We start from the raw sequence: 19,244 nt of genomic DNA, 5'->3' as shown, positions 1-19,244 counted from the left end.
GTCCATGTGGGCAGACTGACACGCTCGCCGAAACTAACTGTTCACTGACATTTGGTGCAAGAATTACATGGGTTACACAAGGACGTCCGTAGAAATGTTTCCGAGAGGGGTCAAAAACCAAAACTTGCCAGTTTTGACATAACTGATTTGACGAGTCTGAGAACGTGTTGTGCTCCTAGAAGTAAATTCGAGAAGAGGAATACAAAATCTGCACTATCTCAAAAGGTTGTTAGTTATCTACTTGCCGGCCGGTGTGGTCGAGTCGTTCTAGGCGCTTCACTCTGGAACCTTGCGACCGCTACGGTCGCAGGTTCGAATCCTGCCTCGGACATGGATGTGCCTGATGTCCTTCTGTTAGTTAGGTTTAAGTAGTTCTACGTTCTAGGGGACTGATGACCTCAGATGTTAAGTCCCATACTGTTCAGAGCCATTTGAACCAGTTATCTACTTAGCATTTTTAAGATGGATTACTGTGATATCCATACTGTAAGCATTCTTCAATAGTACACACCACGTACTACTTTTTGTGTTATTAATGTAAATATAGATTCCATCAGTTTGATTCAACTCCCTGAAATTCTGTCCACATTTGATTAAATCCAGGATATCGAATTGGTTCTAAAACAGAGCTTGAAAATATTTGCAAAAATAATTTATTCATACTCCTACAGTGCTAGACTGAAACTAAAAATGGAAAATCAGAGCTAGGAAAAAAATTAGTAACTGAGAAAATCCTGCTGGGTATCTATAAACATACCACATTAATACCCTTGAAGTGCAGAAACTGGGAATAAATTTTTAAAAAGGCTTACTCGACTTGGACGTCATCCATAACAATTTCGTATCTTATAAAACTACAGTTTTGTTCGCATTAGTAGATTTATTGCATCGCTTTCATGACTACTATCTTTTAATGTCATATGTCATAACTAAAGTTCAAAAACATGTGTTTTGAAAGATAGGTTTTTGGGTTTGTTAGGTAAAGTGTAATCAAGGGAAAATATACGACTAGATGAATGTGGGAAATCTTAAACTACACACAAATCAGCCAATAGCATCAACTTTTAGTCACCTGGGGCAAGTTTATTATGTTCGCCATGTCAAAGTACTGTGGGTGCACGTGTTTCAGCGTCGTACCCACAAACTTTGAGAAAGCCTCAGTCCTGGAGAGCATATCTTTTACCTTAAAATTTCACGCTTTCCTCTTTCCCCCCTCCCCCCCTCCCCCCCTCCTCTCTCTCTCTCTTCTAGCGTAGAAGTGATGTGTGTAATGGCTGAATGACGACACGACAGAAAAGAATTGATGTTATTACATCGGTACGATTCCGTAAAGGTTCGTATCCATCTTTTCTACAGATCGGTGCCAAAATTCCAGGCACACAAAGGGAATAAACAGAATTTCCCGTAAATAGAGTCACAACTAAGAAAACTCAACATACAGTGGGTGATATGGGTGATTAGAAACATCATGGCTGGTGGCAATGTCTGCATTTGTACAGGGCTCGAAACATCGGTTACAATGTCTGCGTTTATACAGGGTCTGTATGTTCTCATTACAAAGTCCTTTGGACGTGCAGACACATCTGAAGGAGTAGAAACTGTTTTGTCGATTACAGCTGTGGTAAATATTACAAAATAGATTCCAACCTCACAAATATGGATAGACTTCAGCTGTCTGCAACACACAAAAAATTTTTGCCGGACCGGGACTCGAATTTGGACTTCCTGCATATCTAGAATGATGTCTTAAGCCCTTCGGCTATCGGACGACGCCTCCAGGACTGATAAAGACTCCTGTCAGGAAACCCACAACCTTTTCGCTCGCGGTCAGCGGGAGATCATGTTGTGACACAAATTTTCATGTGTCGTAAACAGCCGGAGTCAATTCACATTCACGAAATGAGAATCCATTTTGGCCAGAAACAGGCTGAAAAGCTTATAAGGGTGTTGCAGGGTAGGGCGTGCCGAGCAATAACTGTTCAGAAAAAAAATTCCATGCATTGCGCCGTTCTCGAGTTAATTAGCATCGCAGTTGAGCCAATCAGGCCGTTGTGCTCGCAAATTGATGTGGTCCGTTAATACAATTTGTGTCCGTTGTTCTCATGCAGGAGATGGTAGAGTGCAAAACCGCTCTGTCTTTGGATCGGGTTCGATCCTCACTACCGACATATGTCCAATTTTTGTATCGCCCTCTTTTTCGGTTTTAGGAACTAAACGGAGAACACGTTTAGCGATACCTTACTGGCGTGCTGCTTCAATTTGCACGCGGAATGGCCTGATTGACTAACATCGGTGTTAATTAAGTCGGAAACGGCGCGACGTATAAATTTATTTCTTAACAGTTATTTCTCAGGACAACCTGCTCTGCAACACGCTTAAAAGTTTCTCAGACAGTTTCTGATCACCCTGTATAGCGAGTGCTAAAGCTGAGGTATTTCTTGTAACGGTCGTCAGTATTAAACCTGCAATTTATTGGAATCACAAACGATGACTGCTAAAATTCTATAGAAACCCGTAATGAATAAAAACACGTACCCGGTTTTCAGGAGGGGCAAGTTATCCCTCTTGCCACCCACACTCCCCTCAAAGACGGCTATGGAGTCAAGACTTTAGATGGTTTATAGAACCCAGTATATTGTTCTCGACGGCGAGTGTTCACCAGAGAGAAGAGCATTATCAGGAGCGCCCCAGGGAAGTGTGATACGTCCGCTTTCATTTTCTGTACACATAAATGACATAGCTGGCAGGATGGGCAGCAATCTACGGTTGTTTGATGATGAAGCTGTGGTGTAGGGGAAGGTGTAGGTGAGTGGCTGCGGATGACACAAGATGACTCTGACAGAATTTCTAGCTGGTTTGATGAACGGCAGCTGGCACTAAATGTAAAAGAAAGAAAGTTAATGCGGATGAGTAGGAAAACAAAACCGTAAGTTTGCATACTGCATTAGTAGCATCGTTTAAATATCTGGGCGTAACGACGCAGAACGATATAAAATGGATCGAGCGTGGTAGGACTGTGGCAAGAAAGGTGAATAGTCGACTTAGGTTACTGGGAGAATTTTAGGAAAGAGTGGTTCACCTGTAAAGGAGACCGCAAATAGGACGCTAATGTGACCTACTCTTGACTACTGCTCGAGTGTCTGGCATAAACACCAGGTCGAATTAAAGGAAGACTTCGAAGAACCGGCGTTTGAGGCTGACTGTAGAATGATCCTACTGCCGCCAACATACATTTCGTGTAAGGATTATGAAGATAAGATTCGAGAAATTAGAACTCATATGGAGGCATATAGACAGTCGTTTTCTTTCGCTCTGACTGCGAGCACCCTCTGCCATGCACCGTACGGCGGCTTGCGTAGTATATATGGTTCAAATGGCTCTGGCACTATGGGACTCAACATCTTAGGTCATAAGTCCCCTAGAACTTAGAAGTACTTAAACCTAACTAACCTAAGGACATCACACACACCCATGCCCGAGGCAGGATTCGAACCTGCGACCGGAGCAGTCCCGCGGTTCCGGACAGCAGCGCCTGAACCGCACGGCCACCGCGGCCGGCGTAGTATATATGTAGATGCAGCAGTCTGGCTCCAGCTTTAGCATTTCTCAAACCCATGCCCGAGGCAGGATTCGAACCTGCGACCGGAGCAGTCCCGCGGTTCCGGACAGCAGCGCCTGAACCGCACGGCCACCGCGGCCGGCGTAGTATATATGTAGATGCAGCAGTCTGGCTCCAGCTTTAGCATTTCTCAAAGAATCATTTGCACTAGAATAACAACAAAATGCCTAATACGTAAGGACTACTATCAGTGGTTTAACGAAACCAGATACTGTGCAATGCAGCCGGTGACCAATGGTAGATCATACATTACTCACTCGAGGATACAGTGGAAATAAACGAATATATATAAGTAGCTGGTTACAGGGACAATGTAACACACAGCTCTCGTAATGTTATTAGTCAGCCCCACTAGACTTCATCTTGAATTCTTTTTTATTTATACAGTCGATCGCACCAACCGAGAATTGGGAGCATCAAAGGTACTGGCGGCAGGGACAAATAAACTGTACGCACCCTCCACCTTTTTTGTATACTCCCTCTACGGTCATGTCTCGCTCGTCTTCACTCGGAGTAAGTCGGCAAAAATCGTAAACCCTCCGTCAATTTTGCATATTTGCTGCGGAATCCGCACGCCGGTCTTTGGGACTATTCAGGGTGAACATTAATAAAACCGACAAATTTCAGGGACCGATGCACGACTGGAAATGGAGGAAAAAAGGTCCTGTGATCATGTATCAGGAAGCGCATCGATGTCATGGTAGCTGGCGCTGACGAGTGGAAGTTCCTCTGACCACGAGCCGTGTGTTTCTTGTGTGTTTCACGTTGTGTAGTTGACGCAAAGTACTGTAAGCAGCAGAGTGGTCCGGTGTTCACGTCGGGAACAAGCCGAGATGGCGTTTGTGTACGGCCAAGCAGATGGAAACGGTCGAGAGGAACTACAGCTGTACAGAAACAAGTACCCTGACAGACACTAACCATACCATACAACATTTCAAGTCCTGTTTGGGCGTTTGTGTGATGATGGGTTCTTTCAGACAGACGAACTTGCAGGGAGGCGGCGGACTGTGCGCTCAACAGATCTGGAAGCCCGCGATCTGCAGGATATTGAGGCGATCCGTAGTACAAGCTCCAAATCTGGTGTAACCACAGTCCGCAACCTCTCTACACTTTCGTCTCTCTGAAAGGAGCCGTCATGGCCCAGACAGGAATTGAATAGTTGTGTGTTGTGGTTGTTTTTGTATAGTTGTGCTGCCTCTCGACCGTTTCCACCTGCCTGACCGTCCACAACCACCATCTCGGCTTGTTCCTGCCATAAATACCGGACCATACTACTACTAACAGAGCTGCGTCAATCACGCAGCCAGCAACACACAAAGAACACAAGCCACGTGGTCAGAGGAACTGTCATTCGTCAGTGCCAGCTACCGTGGCAACGACGCATTTCTAGACAAGTGTTCATAGGACTTGTCTCCATCTATTTCCAGTCAGGAATCCGTCCCCGCAGTGTGTCGGTTTCATTAATGTTCACCTTGTATAATATTGTGGCAAAGTAGCAGTAATAACTCCACTGGTGAGCATGTGTGTCCCGTGTAGGTGGCAACTGTGTGAACCAAGCGCATTGCTGATACAAAAGCCATTTAAGCGTCAGATACCTGTTCAGGTATTGAATGTAATCGATGAAAGGAGAAAATATAAAAATGCAGCAAATGAAGCAGGCAAAAAGGAATACAAACGTCTTAAAAATGAGATCGACAGGAAGTGCAAAATGGCTAAGCACCCATTGCTAGCGGACAAATGTAAGGATGTAGAGGCATATCTCACTAGGGGTAAGATAAATACTGCCTACAGGAACATTAAAGAGACCTTTGGAGAAAAGAGAACCACGTTTGTGAATATCAAGAGCTCAGGTGGAAACCCAGTTCGAAGGAAAGAACTGAAACCAGAAAGGTTGAAGGAGTATATAGAGGGTCTATACAAGGGCGAAGTTCTTGAGCACAATATTATAGAAGTGGAAGAGAATGTAGATGAAGATGAAATGGGAGATATGATACTGCTTGAAGAGTTCGACAGAGTACCGAAAGACCTGAGTCGAAACAAGACCCCAGTAGTGGACAACATTGCATTAGAACTACTGTCAGCCTCGCCAGGAAGTTTCATATCAGCGCAGACTCCGCTGCAGAGTGAGAATATCATTCTAGTTTGTTAAATGTTGCCCTCGGAGACAAATATTTTTAGTCTCATGGTGGTGTGAAGCATTTCTTGTGACTTTATACGGTGTTCGGGAAATACTGATTAGTATCTGGGAACCTTGCTATGAAACACTGATAGTAGAGTGGCTCCAGGAATCGTTTCTACTGATTTTGCGATTAAGCAAACGAAACAAAATTAGTTAACATCCTAACATTTCGCAATTCTCATTACGATAACAATCGAACCTTCCCATTTGCCCGTCTGTTATGCACTGTTTATTCCATGCTCGTCAGCGCCTGTGGACGGCGGAGCAGAAGCCAACTGGAACGGCGACTATAAGTCATCTTTAGAAAACGAGTTTAGATGGCATGGATTCTGGATTCAGAAATCCACCGTGTACGTCGCACGTGCCATATCTTTTTGGTGGAAAGTGTTACATGTAGCAACCCACTGTACAGGGTGGTCCACATATAGTGACCGGGCCAAATGTCTCACGAGATAAGCGTCAAACGAAAAAACTACAAAGAACGTAACTCGTCTAGCTTGAAGGGGGGGAAACAGATGGCGCTATTGTTGGCCCGCTAGTTGGCGCTGCCGTAGGTCAAACGGATATCAACTGCGTTCTTTTTTTAATAGGAACCCCCATTTTATTACATATTCTTGTAGTACGTAAAGAAAAGTGAATGTTTTAGTTGGACCACTATTTTCGCTTTGTGATTGATGGCGCTGTAATAGTCACAAACGTATAAGTACGTAGTATCACGTAACATTCCGCCAGTGCGGACGGTATTTGCTTCGTGATACATTATTCGTGTTAAAATGGACCGTTTACCAATTGCGGAAAAGGTCGATATCGTGTCGATGGATGGATATTGTGATCAAAATGACCAACTGGCGTGTGCTATGTATGCTGAAGGTATCCTGGACGACATCATCCAAGTGTCTGGACCGTTCGCCGAATAGTTAAGTCATTTAAGGAAACAGGAAGTGTTCAGCCACATGTGAAACGTCAACCACGACCTGCAACAAATGATGATGCCCAAGTAGGTGTTTTAGCTACTGTCGCGGCTAATCCGCACATCAGTAGCAGACAAATTGCACGAGAATTGGGAATATCATGAACGTCGGAGTTGAGAATGCTACATCAACATCGATTGCACCCGTACCATATTGCTATGCACGAGGAATTGCATGGAGACGACTTTGAACGTCGTGTACAATTCTACCACTGGGCACAACAGAAATTACGGGACGATGACAGATTTTTTGCACGCGTTCTATTTAGCGACGAAGCGTCATTCACCAACAGCGGTAACGTAAACCAGCATAATATGCACCATTGGGCCACGGAAAATCCACTATCGCTGCGACAAGAGGAACATCAGCGACTTTGGCGGGTTAATGTATGGTGCAGCATTATGGGAGGAAGGATAATTGGCCCCCATTTCATCGATGGCAATCTAAATGGTGCAGTGTATGCTGATTTCCTTCGTAGTGTTCTACCGATTTTGCTACAAGATGATTCAGTGCATGACAGAATGGCGATGTACTTCCAACATTATGGATGTCCGGCACATAGCTCACGTGCGGTATTAAATAGTATATTTCATGACAGGTGGATTAGGCGTCGAAGCACCTTCACCGGATCTGACGTCCCCGGTTTTCTTTCTGCGGAGAAAGTTTAAGGGTATTTGCTATCGTGTCCACCGACAACGCCTGACAACATGCGTCAGCGCATTATCAAGGCATGTGCGAACATTACGGAAGGCGAACTCGCTGTTGAGAGGAATGTCGTTACACGTATTGCCAAATGCATTGAGGTTGGCGGACATCATTTTCAGCATTTATTGCATTAATGTTGTATTTACAGATAATCACGCTGTAACAGCATGCGTTCTCAGAAACGGTAAGTTCACAAAGGTATATGTATCACATTGGAACAACCGAAATAAAATGTTCAAACGTACCTACGATCTGTATTTTAATTTAAAAAACCTACCTGTTACCAATTGTTCGCCTAAAATTGTGGGCCATATGTTTGTGGCTATTACAGCGCCATCTATCACAAAGCGAAAAAATTGGTCCAACTAAAACATTCATAGTTCTTTATTTACTACACGAATATGTAATAAAAATGGGGGTTCCTATTTAAAAAACACAGTTGATACCCGTTTAACCAATGGTAGCGCCATCTAGCGGGCCAACCATAGCGCCGCCTGGTTTCCCCCTTGAAGCTAGACAAGTTCCGTTCTTTGTAGTTTTTTCGTTTGACGCTTATTTCGTGAGATATTTGGCCCGGTCACGATCAATGGACCACCCTGTATACTACATGGGAGTTCAAATTTCCATTTGGAATGAAACTGCTAATAGACAGTCAATATCGGTAAACCCCATTCAATTACGAATGTCACTCCTTTTGTGGGGTAATAGTTTCAATACTGAAAGCAATTGTTATTACACTTTTCGTCGATTACACTCTCTTAATTATTACTATCCGTAATTACAAACGTGAGATCTACTTCTCAGGTGTGGTATTCGAATACTCAACAACACAGACGCCATGTCGAAATAGTGGAAACTTCACGTTTGTCGGAGTTTCCCCAGTATCCTGCTGCCTGCGACAGCATTCCGCTGAACGTGTAAAGGCATAGCTTTATGAGGTGCTCAGCATATTGGAGTGATCACACATGGTTGTGACCGATGAGTCGTCCTTCACTCGGTTGCACAACACATGACATGGGCTACATCTGAATCTTTAAAGTAAGAGGTAACTTACATCGCTAATTTACAGAACCACTGAATATAACCAGAACGTTGTCTGCCCAGTTCCTGTCATTTCCAATATTTTCACTAAGTCTTTTTTAGGGTGAGTGATTCCGAAAGACAGAGTTGCTTAATAACTATAGACACAGTTGCTGCAGTAAATTGGGTTTGTAGAGTAAAAAATTTAACAATCGTGTCACATTTGGGCTTCTCCTATAAAATATAAGATGATTTTTTAAAATCATAATGTATCTTCCGATGGGTGTTAAACAGAAAACACTCAAAAATCTAAAGATATTTCTACAGGTATTTTCTCCACAAGAGACCATCCCTTGAAAGACGCAGAAGTTGAAGATGAGGAAAATGAGATGAGGGCCTTCGCAAAGAGTCCTTATTACATGCTTATGTGAATACGCACTGCGCAGCTATTTGAGTGCTGTACGTCAGTAATAAAACTGGAAACATACGAATAGCAGTTCTGACACTCTAAAATCCCCCAACGGGAAACGTTTGAAACATTATTAGGCAATTAGTAGAAATAACTGTGAAGAGATAGTGGAGGTTTTGATACATACTTCATTGCCGATAGTTCTAATTGAGGCATACTGAATTACTGATGTCCATATTTGGTTCGAGGTTCCCACTAAGTTTCCCAACAAGAACAGAAGGACGTGGGGTAACGGCAATTTTATATAAATTTTTTTGAATATTACTGTCTTTAATGAAATAGATTGAAACCCATAATAAGTGGATTATCTGACGAATGTCAGCAATAAAGCATTCCCATCAATTAGGTTTAACTAAGAAAGGTAAAGTAAAATTTCATTGAATTGCAAATCTTGTTTCAGTGACGCTATTCTGAGAGAATTTAAAGGGTCAAAAATAGTTAGGAAAGAGAATTAGTAGGAAAGAAATTTAATTATTAGAATTTTTTGAATCCAGTTTTCCCTTACTATGGGTCAGACATACACTACTGGCCATTAAAATTGCTACACCAAGAAGAAATGCATATGATAAACGGGTATTCATTGGACAAATATATTACACTAGAACTGACATGTGATCACATTTTCACTAAATTTGGGTGCATAGATCCTGAGAAATCAGTACCCAGAACAAACACCTCTGGCCTTGATACGCCTGGGCATTGAGTCAAACAGAGCTTGGATGGCGTGTACAGGTACAGCTGCCTATGCAGCTTCAACACGACCCCACAGTTCATCAAGATAGTGACTGGCGTATTGTGACGAGCCAGTTGCTCGGCCACCATTGACCAGATGTTTTCAGTTAGTCTGAGATCTAAAGAATGTGCTCGCCAGGGCAGCAGTTGAAAATTTTCTGTGTCCAGGAAGGCCCGTACAGTACGTGCAACATGCGGACGTGCATTATCCTGCTGAAATGTAGGGTTTCGCAGGGATCGAATGAAGGGTAGAGCCACGGGTCGTAACACATCTGAAACGTAACGTACACTTTCAAAGTGCCGTCAATGCGAACAAGAGGAGACCAAGACGTGTAACCAATGGCACCCCATACCATCACGCCGGCTAATACGCCAGAATGGCGATGACGAATACACCCTTCCAATGTGCACTCACCGCGATGTCGCCGGACACGGACGCGACCATCATGATGCTGTAAACAGTATCTGAATTCATCCGAAAAAATGATGTTTTGCCATTCGTGCACCCTGGTTCGTCGTCGAGTGCACCATCGCAGGCGATCCTGTCTGTGATGCAGCGTGAAGGGTAACCACACTCGTGGTCTCCGAGCTGATAGTCCATGTTGCTGCAAACGTCGTTGAACTGTTCGTGCAGATGGCTGTTGTCTTGCAAACGCCCCATCTGTTGACTCAGGGATGGAGACGTGGCTGCACCATCCGTTACAGCCATGCGGATAAGATGCCTGTCATCTCGACTGCTAGTTATGCGAGGCCGTTGGGATCCAGCACGGCGTTCCGTATTACCCTCGTCAACCCACCGATTCCATATTCTGCTAACAGTCATTGGATCTCGACCAAGGCGAGCAGCAACGTCGCGGTACGATAAACCGCCATCGCGATAGGCTACAATCCGACCTTTATCAAAGTCGGAAACGTGATGGTACGCATTTCTCCTCCTTACACGAGACATCACAACAACGTTTTACGAGGCAACGCCGGTCAACTGCTGTTTGTGTATGAGAAATCGGTTGGAAACTTTCCTCATGTCAGCACGTTGTAGGTGTCGCCATCGGCGCCAACCTTGTGTGAATGCTCTGAATAGCTAATCATTTGCATATCACAGCATCTTCTTCCTGTCGGTTAAATTTCGCGTCTATTGCACGTCATCATGGTGGTGTAGCAATTTTAATGGCCAGTAGTGCAATTAACGCACTAAAATCTTTTCTCTATTGCCTTTTGTCTTCACTCAGTCTTCATATAAGGACGCATTTTATTGTTACTCGTAACTTTAATACAAAGCATGCCGATATTTAAGATTAATTACAGTTCTATATAGTAGACTTTTATTAAAAATGCAATTACTAATAGTATATTCTGGATCTGTTATCTTCCAGGTGTTTAATTACGTAGGGAAGCGATTGATTTGGTAATTTCGCTCCGTCCGAGCTATCTCATATACGTTTTACGTTTTCTACAAGTCGAACCTTGCAATCTAATTCTATCATTACGTAATCCCATTACAGTTTCCGTATAATGCAAATCATTTGGGTGCAGGACATTGCATATTATCACGGTCCTCCGTTACCTAGTTTCTCTACTCCTCACACGGAGCCGGCCGTAGTGGCCGAACGGTTCTAGGCGCTACAGTCTGGAACCGCGCGACCGCTACGGTCGCAGGTTCAAATCCTGCCTCGGACATGGATGTGTGTGATGTCCTTAGGTTAGTTGAGTTTAAGTAGTTCTAAGTTCTAGGGGACTGATGACCTCAGATATTAAGTCCCATAGCCATTTGAACCTCACACGGAACGAAAACCCGAGTAATGTATGTAAAGGAACCGTCTTTGACCAAGTAAGCGTTGTAATACAATCTGATACTTGATATTCTAATCATTCACGATTTTAACGTGCTCCTACAGTGGACTTTTCAAGTGCAACCGTTTCATGACCCTTTCTTCTTCTTCTTCTTCTTCTTCTTCTTTTTTTTTTTTTTTTTTTTTTTTTTTTTTTTTTTTTTTTTTTACGGGACACATTAGAACTTCTAGCAGTGTATGAGACTCCTGTAATGAATAAAAGCACAGTACTCCAGGTTCCACTGGCGAAGGGGGGGGGGGGAGTACCTCCCTCGTCGCCGCCGCTCCCCGCCCAATTGCGCACACACTATGCGTACGGACGGTGGACGGTGTCTCGACGTCCGGAGCATCACGAACTGTTACCACGGTGGCCACTGCTCACGGTTGCAGCATCCCTTGCCACGCAACACAGTAAGGCGGATCGAGAGCAGTGCAATCAACGACAAGACTGGACACGAGACTGGCGGAAAGTAGTTAGTTCAGACGTATTCTATGTATCACTGCCATACGGATCGCGTAGACAAGACTTACAGCAATGCTGAAATGTCGTGTCAATCTCATACTTACAGTGCAAAAAACACTCGAATGTACGTGTTTCGAAGGTCATGCCTTCATCTTCAGAACAACCGTACGACAACCTCTGAAAGTGACCCATATAATACATGAGCAAGGATAAAAATAATAATAATAAAATATTGTTGTTACTCCCCTTGCAGCCGTGACCTCTTAAGATGTTCGATATAACAGTCAACTGATAAAGTAGATTGAAAGGAGTTCCAGTGCTGTCCTGCGTACTGACACTTTCACAACAACGCCAGTAGGCGTACACAATCCTTGTGTCGTCCTAAAAGCCACATCCTGCAGCATCTACGTGGATATTCTGCAGATCACACTTAAGTGCCTGGCAGAGGGTCATCGATCCACCTTCGCAATAATTCTTCACGATTCCACTCTCAAACAGCTCGCAGAAAAACCGAACGCTTACATCCATTCGTGCGAGCCCTCGTCTCCCTTATTTTCTTATCATGATCGTTCCTCCTTACGCAGGTCGGCGTCAACAAAATATTTCCGGATTCTGAGGAGAAAGTTGGTGATCGAAGTTTCGTGAGAAATCCCGCCGCAACGAGAAACGTCTTTGTTTTAATTATGTCCACCCCAAATCCTGAATCACGTCCATGACTTTCTTTCCGCTATACACAGAGTTCTGTCTTCGGAGCTCCTTTAATCTGTATTATCAGTTGACGGTGATGTGAAAGTACTTCTTACGGGGGGTAGGATGTCAAACGGGCCGTCTTGGAGCAGAAGAGGCACCACAGGATATTTTAATTTCCACTGTCTATACTTTTACAAATAAATTGATAAAACTTTGTCAGCATGACCAGGAAGGATTCAGGATTCACACTCATAGCAGTGCAAGTTCGAAAACATAAAAAAACATAAATTGTTTTACACGTGAAATTTCATCATTTTTTCTCTTACTATTGGCTGCATTTGTTGCTATAGGTACACTTTTCTCCATAAGTAAGAGAGATTCTTCGATGAATTTTGCACACCATACAAACCATACATATAGGTGTATGAAACTCTAGAATTTTTCAAATATATTAAAAATTTGGTAAAAATTGAGATAATTAACTATAAAATGTAAGTTTTTTCTAAATAAGAAGTTTAAAATGTAATAGTTCTTCCATTTTTTCATAAAATGAATACATTCTAGAGTTTCATACTCCTGTAAGTATGGTTTGTATGCTGTGGAAAAATTCATCGAAGGATCTCTCTTACTTACGAATAAAAGTGTACCTATAGCAACAAATACAGCCAATAATTAGTGAAAAAAGATGAAATTTCATATGTAAAAGAAATTTATTTTGTTATGTTTTTGAACTTCCACTGCTATGAGTTTGAATTCTGAATCCTTCCTTGTTATGATGACAAAGTTTTATCAATTTCTTCGTAAAAGTATAAATAGTGGAAAATTAAATTTCCTGTGGTGTCTCTCCTGCTCCAAGTCGGCATGTTTGACGTCCTACCCCCTTAAGAGGACTTAGCTGCAAGAAAAGTAGCCCTGTTGTTTTATTATTACTGTTCTTCACGTTTATGTTTTATATCGTTCACTTTCAAAGATTCTCGTACAGTTATTCTGAAGATGAAGACCTGACCTTCGAAACACGATAATTTTGATGTTTTTTACACTGTAAATAGTTGGTGGAGCTGACATTTTAACACTGATTTTTACAACCATGACCTCATATCCAATATGGATAAAATCAAATACTGAAAGCGCGCAATGAAGTAATTAAGGGGTAACCCTGCGCAGTCGTTTTCAGAGTATATACCGTATGTATGAGGGCCAGTCAAATGAATACCGAACACACGCCACAACGGTAACATGGAATGGTTCCATGCAAAAGTAATGACCACATACGTCAAGACATTTACCCACTGGGAGAAGAGACGATCAATTCTCGTTTGGTGGAACGCAGTCGGCCGCTGACGGGTTACACAACCGCACTCACTCTTGCACTTCTGCGTCCGATTGAAATCTACTTCCAAGCACGTTTTTCTTCGGGTCGCCAACGATGTGAGAATCACATGGTGAAGCATCTGGGCTGTACGGAGCGTGTTGTAGTCTATCCTAGCCAAGTAGCTGAAACGCAGCCTTAGTTCGATTGGCAATGTGGCAGAGGGCGTTATTGTGCAACAGGATGAACTCATCCAACAGCATTCCGACAGCCCGAGGGCAAACGGTAAGCCGACAGTAGAAACAACCCACATTTTCTCCTGCCAATGAAATCTGAAGCTGTTCACACAAGTTCCCGAATCATTCTGTTGCACGTTAATGCCCGCCCCCAAAGTGCAAATCAGACAGGGGCTACGCTTCAGCGATTTGGTTGGGAAACATCTCAACACTTTCCTTATAGCCGACATGTGAGTTTCACGTCGTTGGCGACCTGATGAAAGACGCGCGCCTGCCTGTGTGGTCGAGCGGTTCTACGCGCTTCAGTCTGGAACCGCGCGACCGCTGCGGTCACAGGTTCGAATCCTGCATCGGGCATGGACGTGTGTGATGACCTTAGATTAGTTAGGTTTAAGTAGTTGTAAGTGCTAGGGGACTGATGACCTCAGATTTTAAGTCCCATAGTGCTCAGAGCCATTTGAACCATTTGAAGGACGTGCGTGGGCGTTTGTTTCAGTCGGACAAGGAAGCGTAAAAGTGGGTGCGGCTGTTGATCCATCAGTAGCCAACTGCGTTCTACGAAACAGGACTTGATCGTCTCGTCTTCCAGTGGGGAGAGTGTGTTGATTTCTTTTGAGGGGAGCTATTCCATGGTCCCGTTGTGGTGGGTGTTCAGTTTTCATTTGACTGCCCCTCATATTTACAGCTGCAACAATGAAAAAGCTAGTCCAGTTATCATTCCTGTGGACCGCCACTGCTGTGATGAAGTTGTACACGATACAAATTATGGAACTATAGCCATGAATGTTTGCGTAAGATAAATGAGAAATATCGATTGCTTGATCAAAGCTGTTCACGCAAGTTCCGGTAAAGTCATGGTGACGTTGCTCTTCGACTGCAGGAGTTCTCTCCTGATCGAGTTCTTCGAGCGTAGAACCACAATCAATGCCCAGCGCTATGAAAACACTTCGCAAAAAACAAAGACGTGTCATGAAGTCAAAACAGCCAGGAAAGCTATCGGACAGAATCATCCTGATGCACCTGAACCCCCGCCCTTACATTGGAAATCGGACGGAGGCTGCATTCAGCAATTTGGCCGGGAAACACTGAAACATTCGCCGTACAGCTCGCATCTTCTACAGTGTGATGTTCACGTCTTTAGTGACGTAAAGAAGACTTCGGTTCCAGTCGGACAGGGAAGTGTGCAAGAGCGGGTGCGGTTGTGTTTCCGTCAGCGGCCGACTGCGTTCAACGAAACAGAAATTGATCTCCGGTCTGCCAGTAGGATAAATGTCTTAACATGTGTGGATCTTCGAGAAACTCTCCACCGCCACTCGCCAGCTGCTGTGGTTCACGACTTCTGATATGGAGATGAAGCAACGTGGAACACCTGTATCTACCAACCAGGCTCAATTCCACTCGATGCCTAGCTGAGTTAGAGCCGTTGTTGCTACCATAGGTGGTAGCTCTGTGTACTAATTTACACCCTGTTTACCCACAAATCACCTAAAAATTTAATCACTATTATTTTTACTGTACAGTGTACGTAATTTTCTATCCTTCCTGGTGGTTAATAGTCAGGTGTGTATAACTTACGATGACAGAAGAGAGAGTGATTAACTTCGAGCGTGAAATTAATTGGATTTTCAACTACTTTAGGTAATCAAAAGCAGTAGCGTCAGGGAATCTTTAAGTATAGAAAGGTATCTTCGCAAAAAGATAACAAGTCTGTAGAAATATCAAAGGAAAACAAATGAATGACAACGTAGGCTAAAATATGGAAGAATATTGTGAACTCAAGAAACAGCAAACGCCGTGTGCAAAAGTGAAGTCGGCACTTGGTACACGTTATCCAGCATAATACGAAGAAAAGTAAATAAATAAAATAATGAAACACACAGTCACAACTGAACGTACTGTGCAAATAATTTCGAATTTTTTGGCTCCTTCTAAATCGTCCACTGTATTATGGTGGAAGTTAATGATTCCTCGACATTTTTCGTTACATCGCATAACGAAGCTATATTTGTAGACGTTATTCGTTTTGGGAGAGGCAAACAGTTTCAGTCACCAACACTGATAATCAGGTCAAATTCTCTACGGCTCTGCCTTAAAGATGGTATCTCGATGGAGAAAATGAAAAAAACTGCAAAAACCAAAATATCAAGTACAACGGACAGTTCGTAAATAATGCACAAGTTGATATCACTGTGGATTTTTTGATGCAACGGCAATGAAAATTTCGTCAATTATAGTTGGGAAATTGAGGAAGGAGCACGTAGTTTGTTTTTTTGTTTTTTTGTTTTCGCTATGTACTCTAACATAAAATTGCGAGGGGTCCCGTGTACTATGACTGTTGCAGACCAGAGATCGTACATTAAGATCGTAACTTTACGCTGCAAAAATCAGACATAAATCCCCAATGCTTTAAGTGAAGTTTGTGATGAGTTTAAAATGGACCGTAGCAAAGTTTCACCTTGTGTCAGTCTTTTCGTGGTGGTAATATGAGCAGAGACAATATCCCAAAACCGGGATGGTCAGAAACGTCAACATATGAACGAAATGTGACACTCGTGGCAGATGCTGTGAGAAACTCTTTGAAGCCTCCGGAATTCCCACAACACCAGTGTTCCGTATTCCGACAAATGATTTGAAGAAAAAAAAAATTCTGCGAGATGAGTCCCATAGTGTCTGACTGCTGAAAGCAACCAGAAACGTCTAGATATTGCAACCTTACTGGAACAACTATTCGACTGTGAAGGTAAAAGATTCTTGCAAATTCTCTGGCAGATTAAAACTGAGCTGGACCGGGACTCGAACTCGGGACCTTTTCCTTCCGCGGGAAAGTGCTCTACCAACTTTTTTTTGTAATCTCATTTTTTTCCGTTACAGTTCGTTGCAATTGTTCGTGGCGGACATCCCCTGACGCCCGTTGAGGTTCGTTATTGATCCATTCACTCAGGTTTTTATTACAGAGGGCAGCTAACCCTGCGACCGAACAAGCTGAGCTACCGTGCTGGCTAACCAACTGAGCTACCCAAGCACGAATCACGGCCAGTCCTCACAGCTTTACTTCTGCCAGTACCTCGTCTCCTACCTTCCAAACTTTACAGAAGCTCCCGGGTTCGAGTCTCGGTCCAGCACACAGTTTTAATCTCCCAGGAAGTTTCATATCAGCGCAAACTCCGCTGCAGAGTGAAAATCTCAGTCTAAACGATTCTTGTGTCGAATCGTCACTATTGATGAAACGCTGATTACAGACTGCGAAATGGAGTTGAAATCACAGTCCAGTGAGTGGAGAGTTCCAGATTCTGATGTGCAAAAAGGAAACAAACAAAAAAACGTAAAAAATCGGACATGCTCATTCAAAATTTAAGCAAATGATGCTTTTTGTTTATGATCACCAAGGAATCACCATGACAGAAAGAGTCCCAGGTTGCAGCAGGTGTCACAGTAGTGTATTGTCGTAGCTTCATGCAGAAGCTGCTCCGAAAAATGCACAAAATCCGACCACAGTTGCTCGAGGCTGAGACACTCATTCTGGACGACAATGTCCGCAATGTTATAGCCCAAAAAGTTCGCAAATAGAGATGGAAGTTTTGCGGCATCTTCCCTACAAACTGTACGTGAGTCCACCAGACCGACTTACTCCCGAAGTTGAAAAAACCTAATCGTGGTCACCGCTATATATTTCTCTTTGAGAGCTTTCAACCACCGTTACCCAAGCCATTTGACAAATGAACAAAGTTGATGTCCTGGATGGAATAATAGGGCTTACGAGACGTTGGGGTTCAGTCGTAGAGAAGCTGGGAGACTATATAGAAGGACCGTAAAGATATATTAAAAATAAAAGTGTAAGTAAAAAAAAAAAAACTTTGCTAGCATTATTTATAAAATATCCCTCGTAGATCTATGGAACACTTAAGTCTTGAATGTTATTTCAGGGCAAAAGCCATTTGCGGAACTCACTTCGTAGCGCCCAAAGAGATCCATTGCGAGCCGCCTGGTTCACAACGCGGCTGTCCGTTCCGCAGCTAGGGGTCATCACTGTTACCTCAGAGGCCGTAACGGCAACAGCAGCCAGCAGCATTGCCACCGCCAACATGTTTTCTTCCTCCAGACTAAAACGACGCCAACAAATTCTTAAGCGCCACCTCAGGCGGTAGAGGTAGCTTATCGCACAGCTTGTTGTTCGGGAGAGTTATCAGAAACCGGTGTTTTGTCTAGGCAGGTACGTAGAAAAAACAATTACCTTAACAACTGCTCCTTTTTCTCGCACAATTGACATTCGCTCCCAAGTAAAAGCACAACCGTTTCTGAACGTGGTTGGGTTGTCAGTTTCCTGCGTACAGTACTGACTCGAAAATAACCAAACATTTTTGTCGAAATTTCATCATCAAAAAGTTTGGATGCGGCTTTTATCCTCTACGTTGTCTTTTTACACGCCCTTACTGTAAAAAGCCGACCCCCCCCCCCCCCCCCCCCCCCCCATGAACCATGGACCTTGCCGTTGGTGGGGAGGCTTGCGTGCTTCAGCGATACAGATAGCCGTGCCGTAGGTACAACCACAACGGAGGGGTATCTATTGAGAGGCCAGACAAACGTATGGTTCCTGAAGAGGGGCAGCAGCCTTTTCAGTAGTTGCAAGGGCAACAGTCTGGATGATTGACTGACCTGGCCTTGTAACAATAACCAAAACGGCCTTGCTGTGCTGGTACTGCGAACGGCTGAAAGCAAGGGGAAACTAAAGCCGTAATTTTTCCCGAGGGCATGCAGCTTTACTGTATGATTAAATGATGATGGCGTCCTCTTGGGTAAAATATTCCGGAGGTAAAATAGTCCCCCATTCGGATCTCCGGGCGGGGACTACTCAAGAGGATGTCGTTATAAGGAGAAAGAAAACTGGCGTTCTACGGATCGGTGCGTGGAATGTCAGATCCCTTAATCGGGCAGGTAGGTTAGAAAATTTAAAAAGGGAAATGGATAGGTTAAAGTTAGATATAGTGGGAATTAGTGAAGTTCGGTGGCAGGATGAACAAGACT

The 19,244-nt window shown here is 43.5% G+C and overlaps 1 protein-coding gene across 1 annotated transcript in view; it reads right to left on the bottom strand.

The window, feature by feature from the left end:
- Positions 1-18,318, bottom strand: part of LOC126281802 (nose resistant to fluoxetine protein 6-like) — a 252,843-nt gene extending 234,525 nt beyond the window's left edge. The window contains exon 1 of the mRNA XM_049981017.1: positions 18,171-18,318. Coding sequence (XP_049836974.1) covers positions 18,171-18,306 — 136 coding nt within the window. The 5' untranslated portion in view covers positions 18,307-18,318. The remainder of the gene's footprint in view (positions 1-18,170) is intronic.
- Between the last annotated feature and the right edge of the window lie 926 nt (positions 18,319-19,244).

The sequence above is a fragment of the Schistocerca gregaria genome, chromosome 7 (genome assembly GCF_023897955.1).
Source record: "Schistocerca gregaria isolate iqSchGreg1 chromosome 7, iqSchGreg1.2, whole genome shotgun sequence".
Lineage (NCBI taxonomy): Eukaryota > Metazoa > Arthropoda > Insecta > Orthoptera > Acrididae > Schistocerca > Schistocerca gregaria.
The sequence above is the reverse complement of the archived record's forward strand: the minus strand, read 5'-3'. Positions and strand labels throughout refer to the sequence as shown.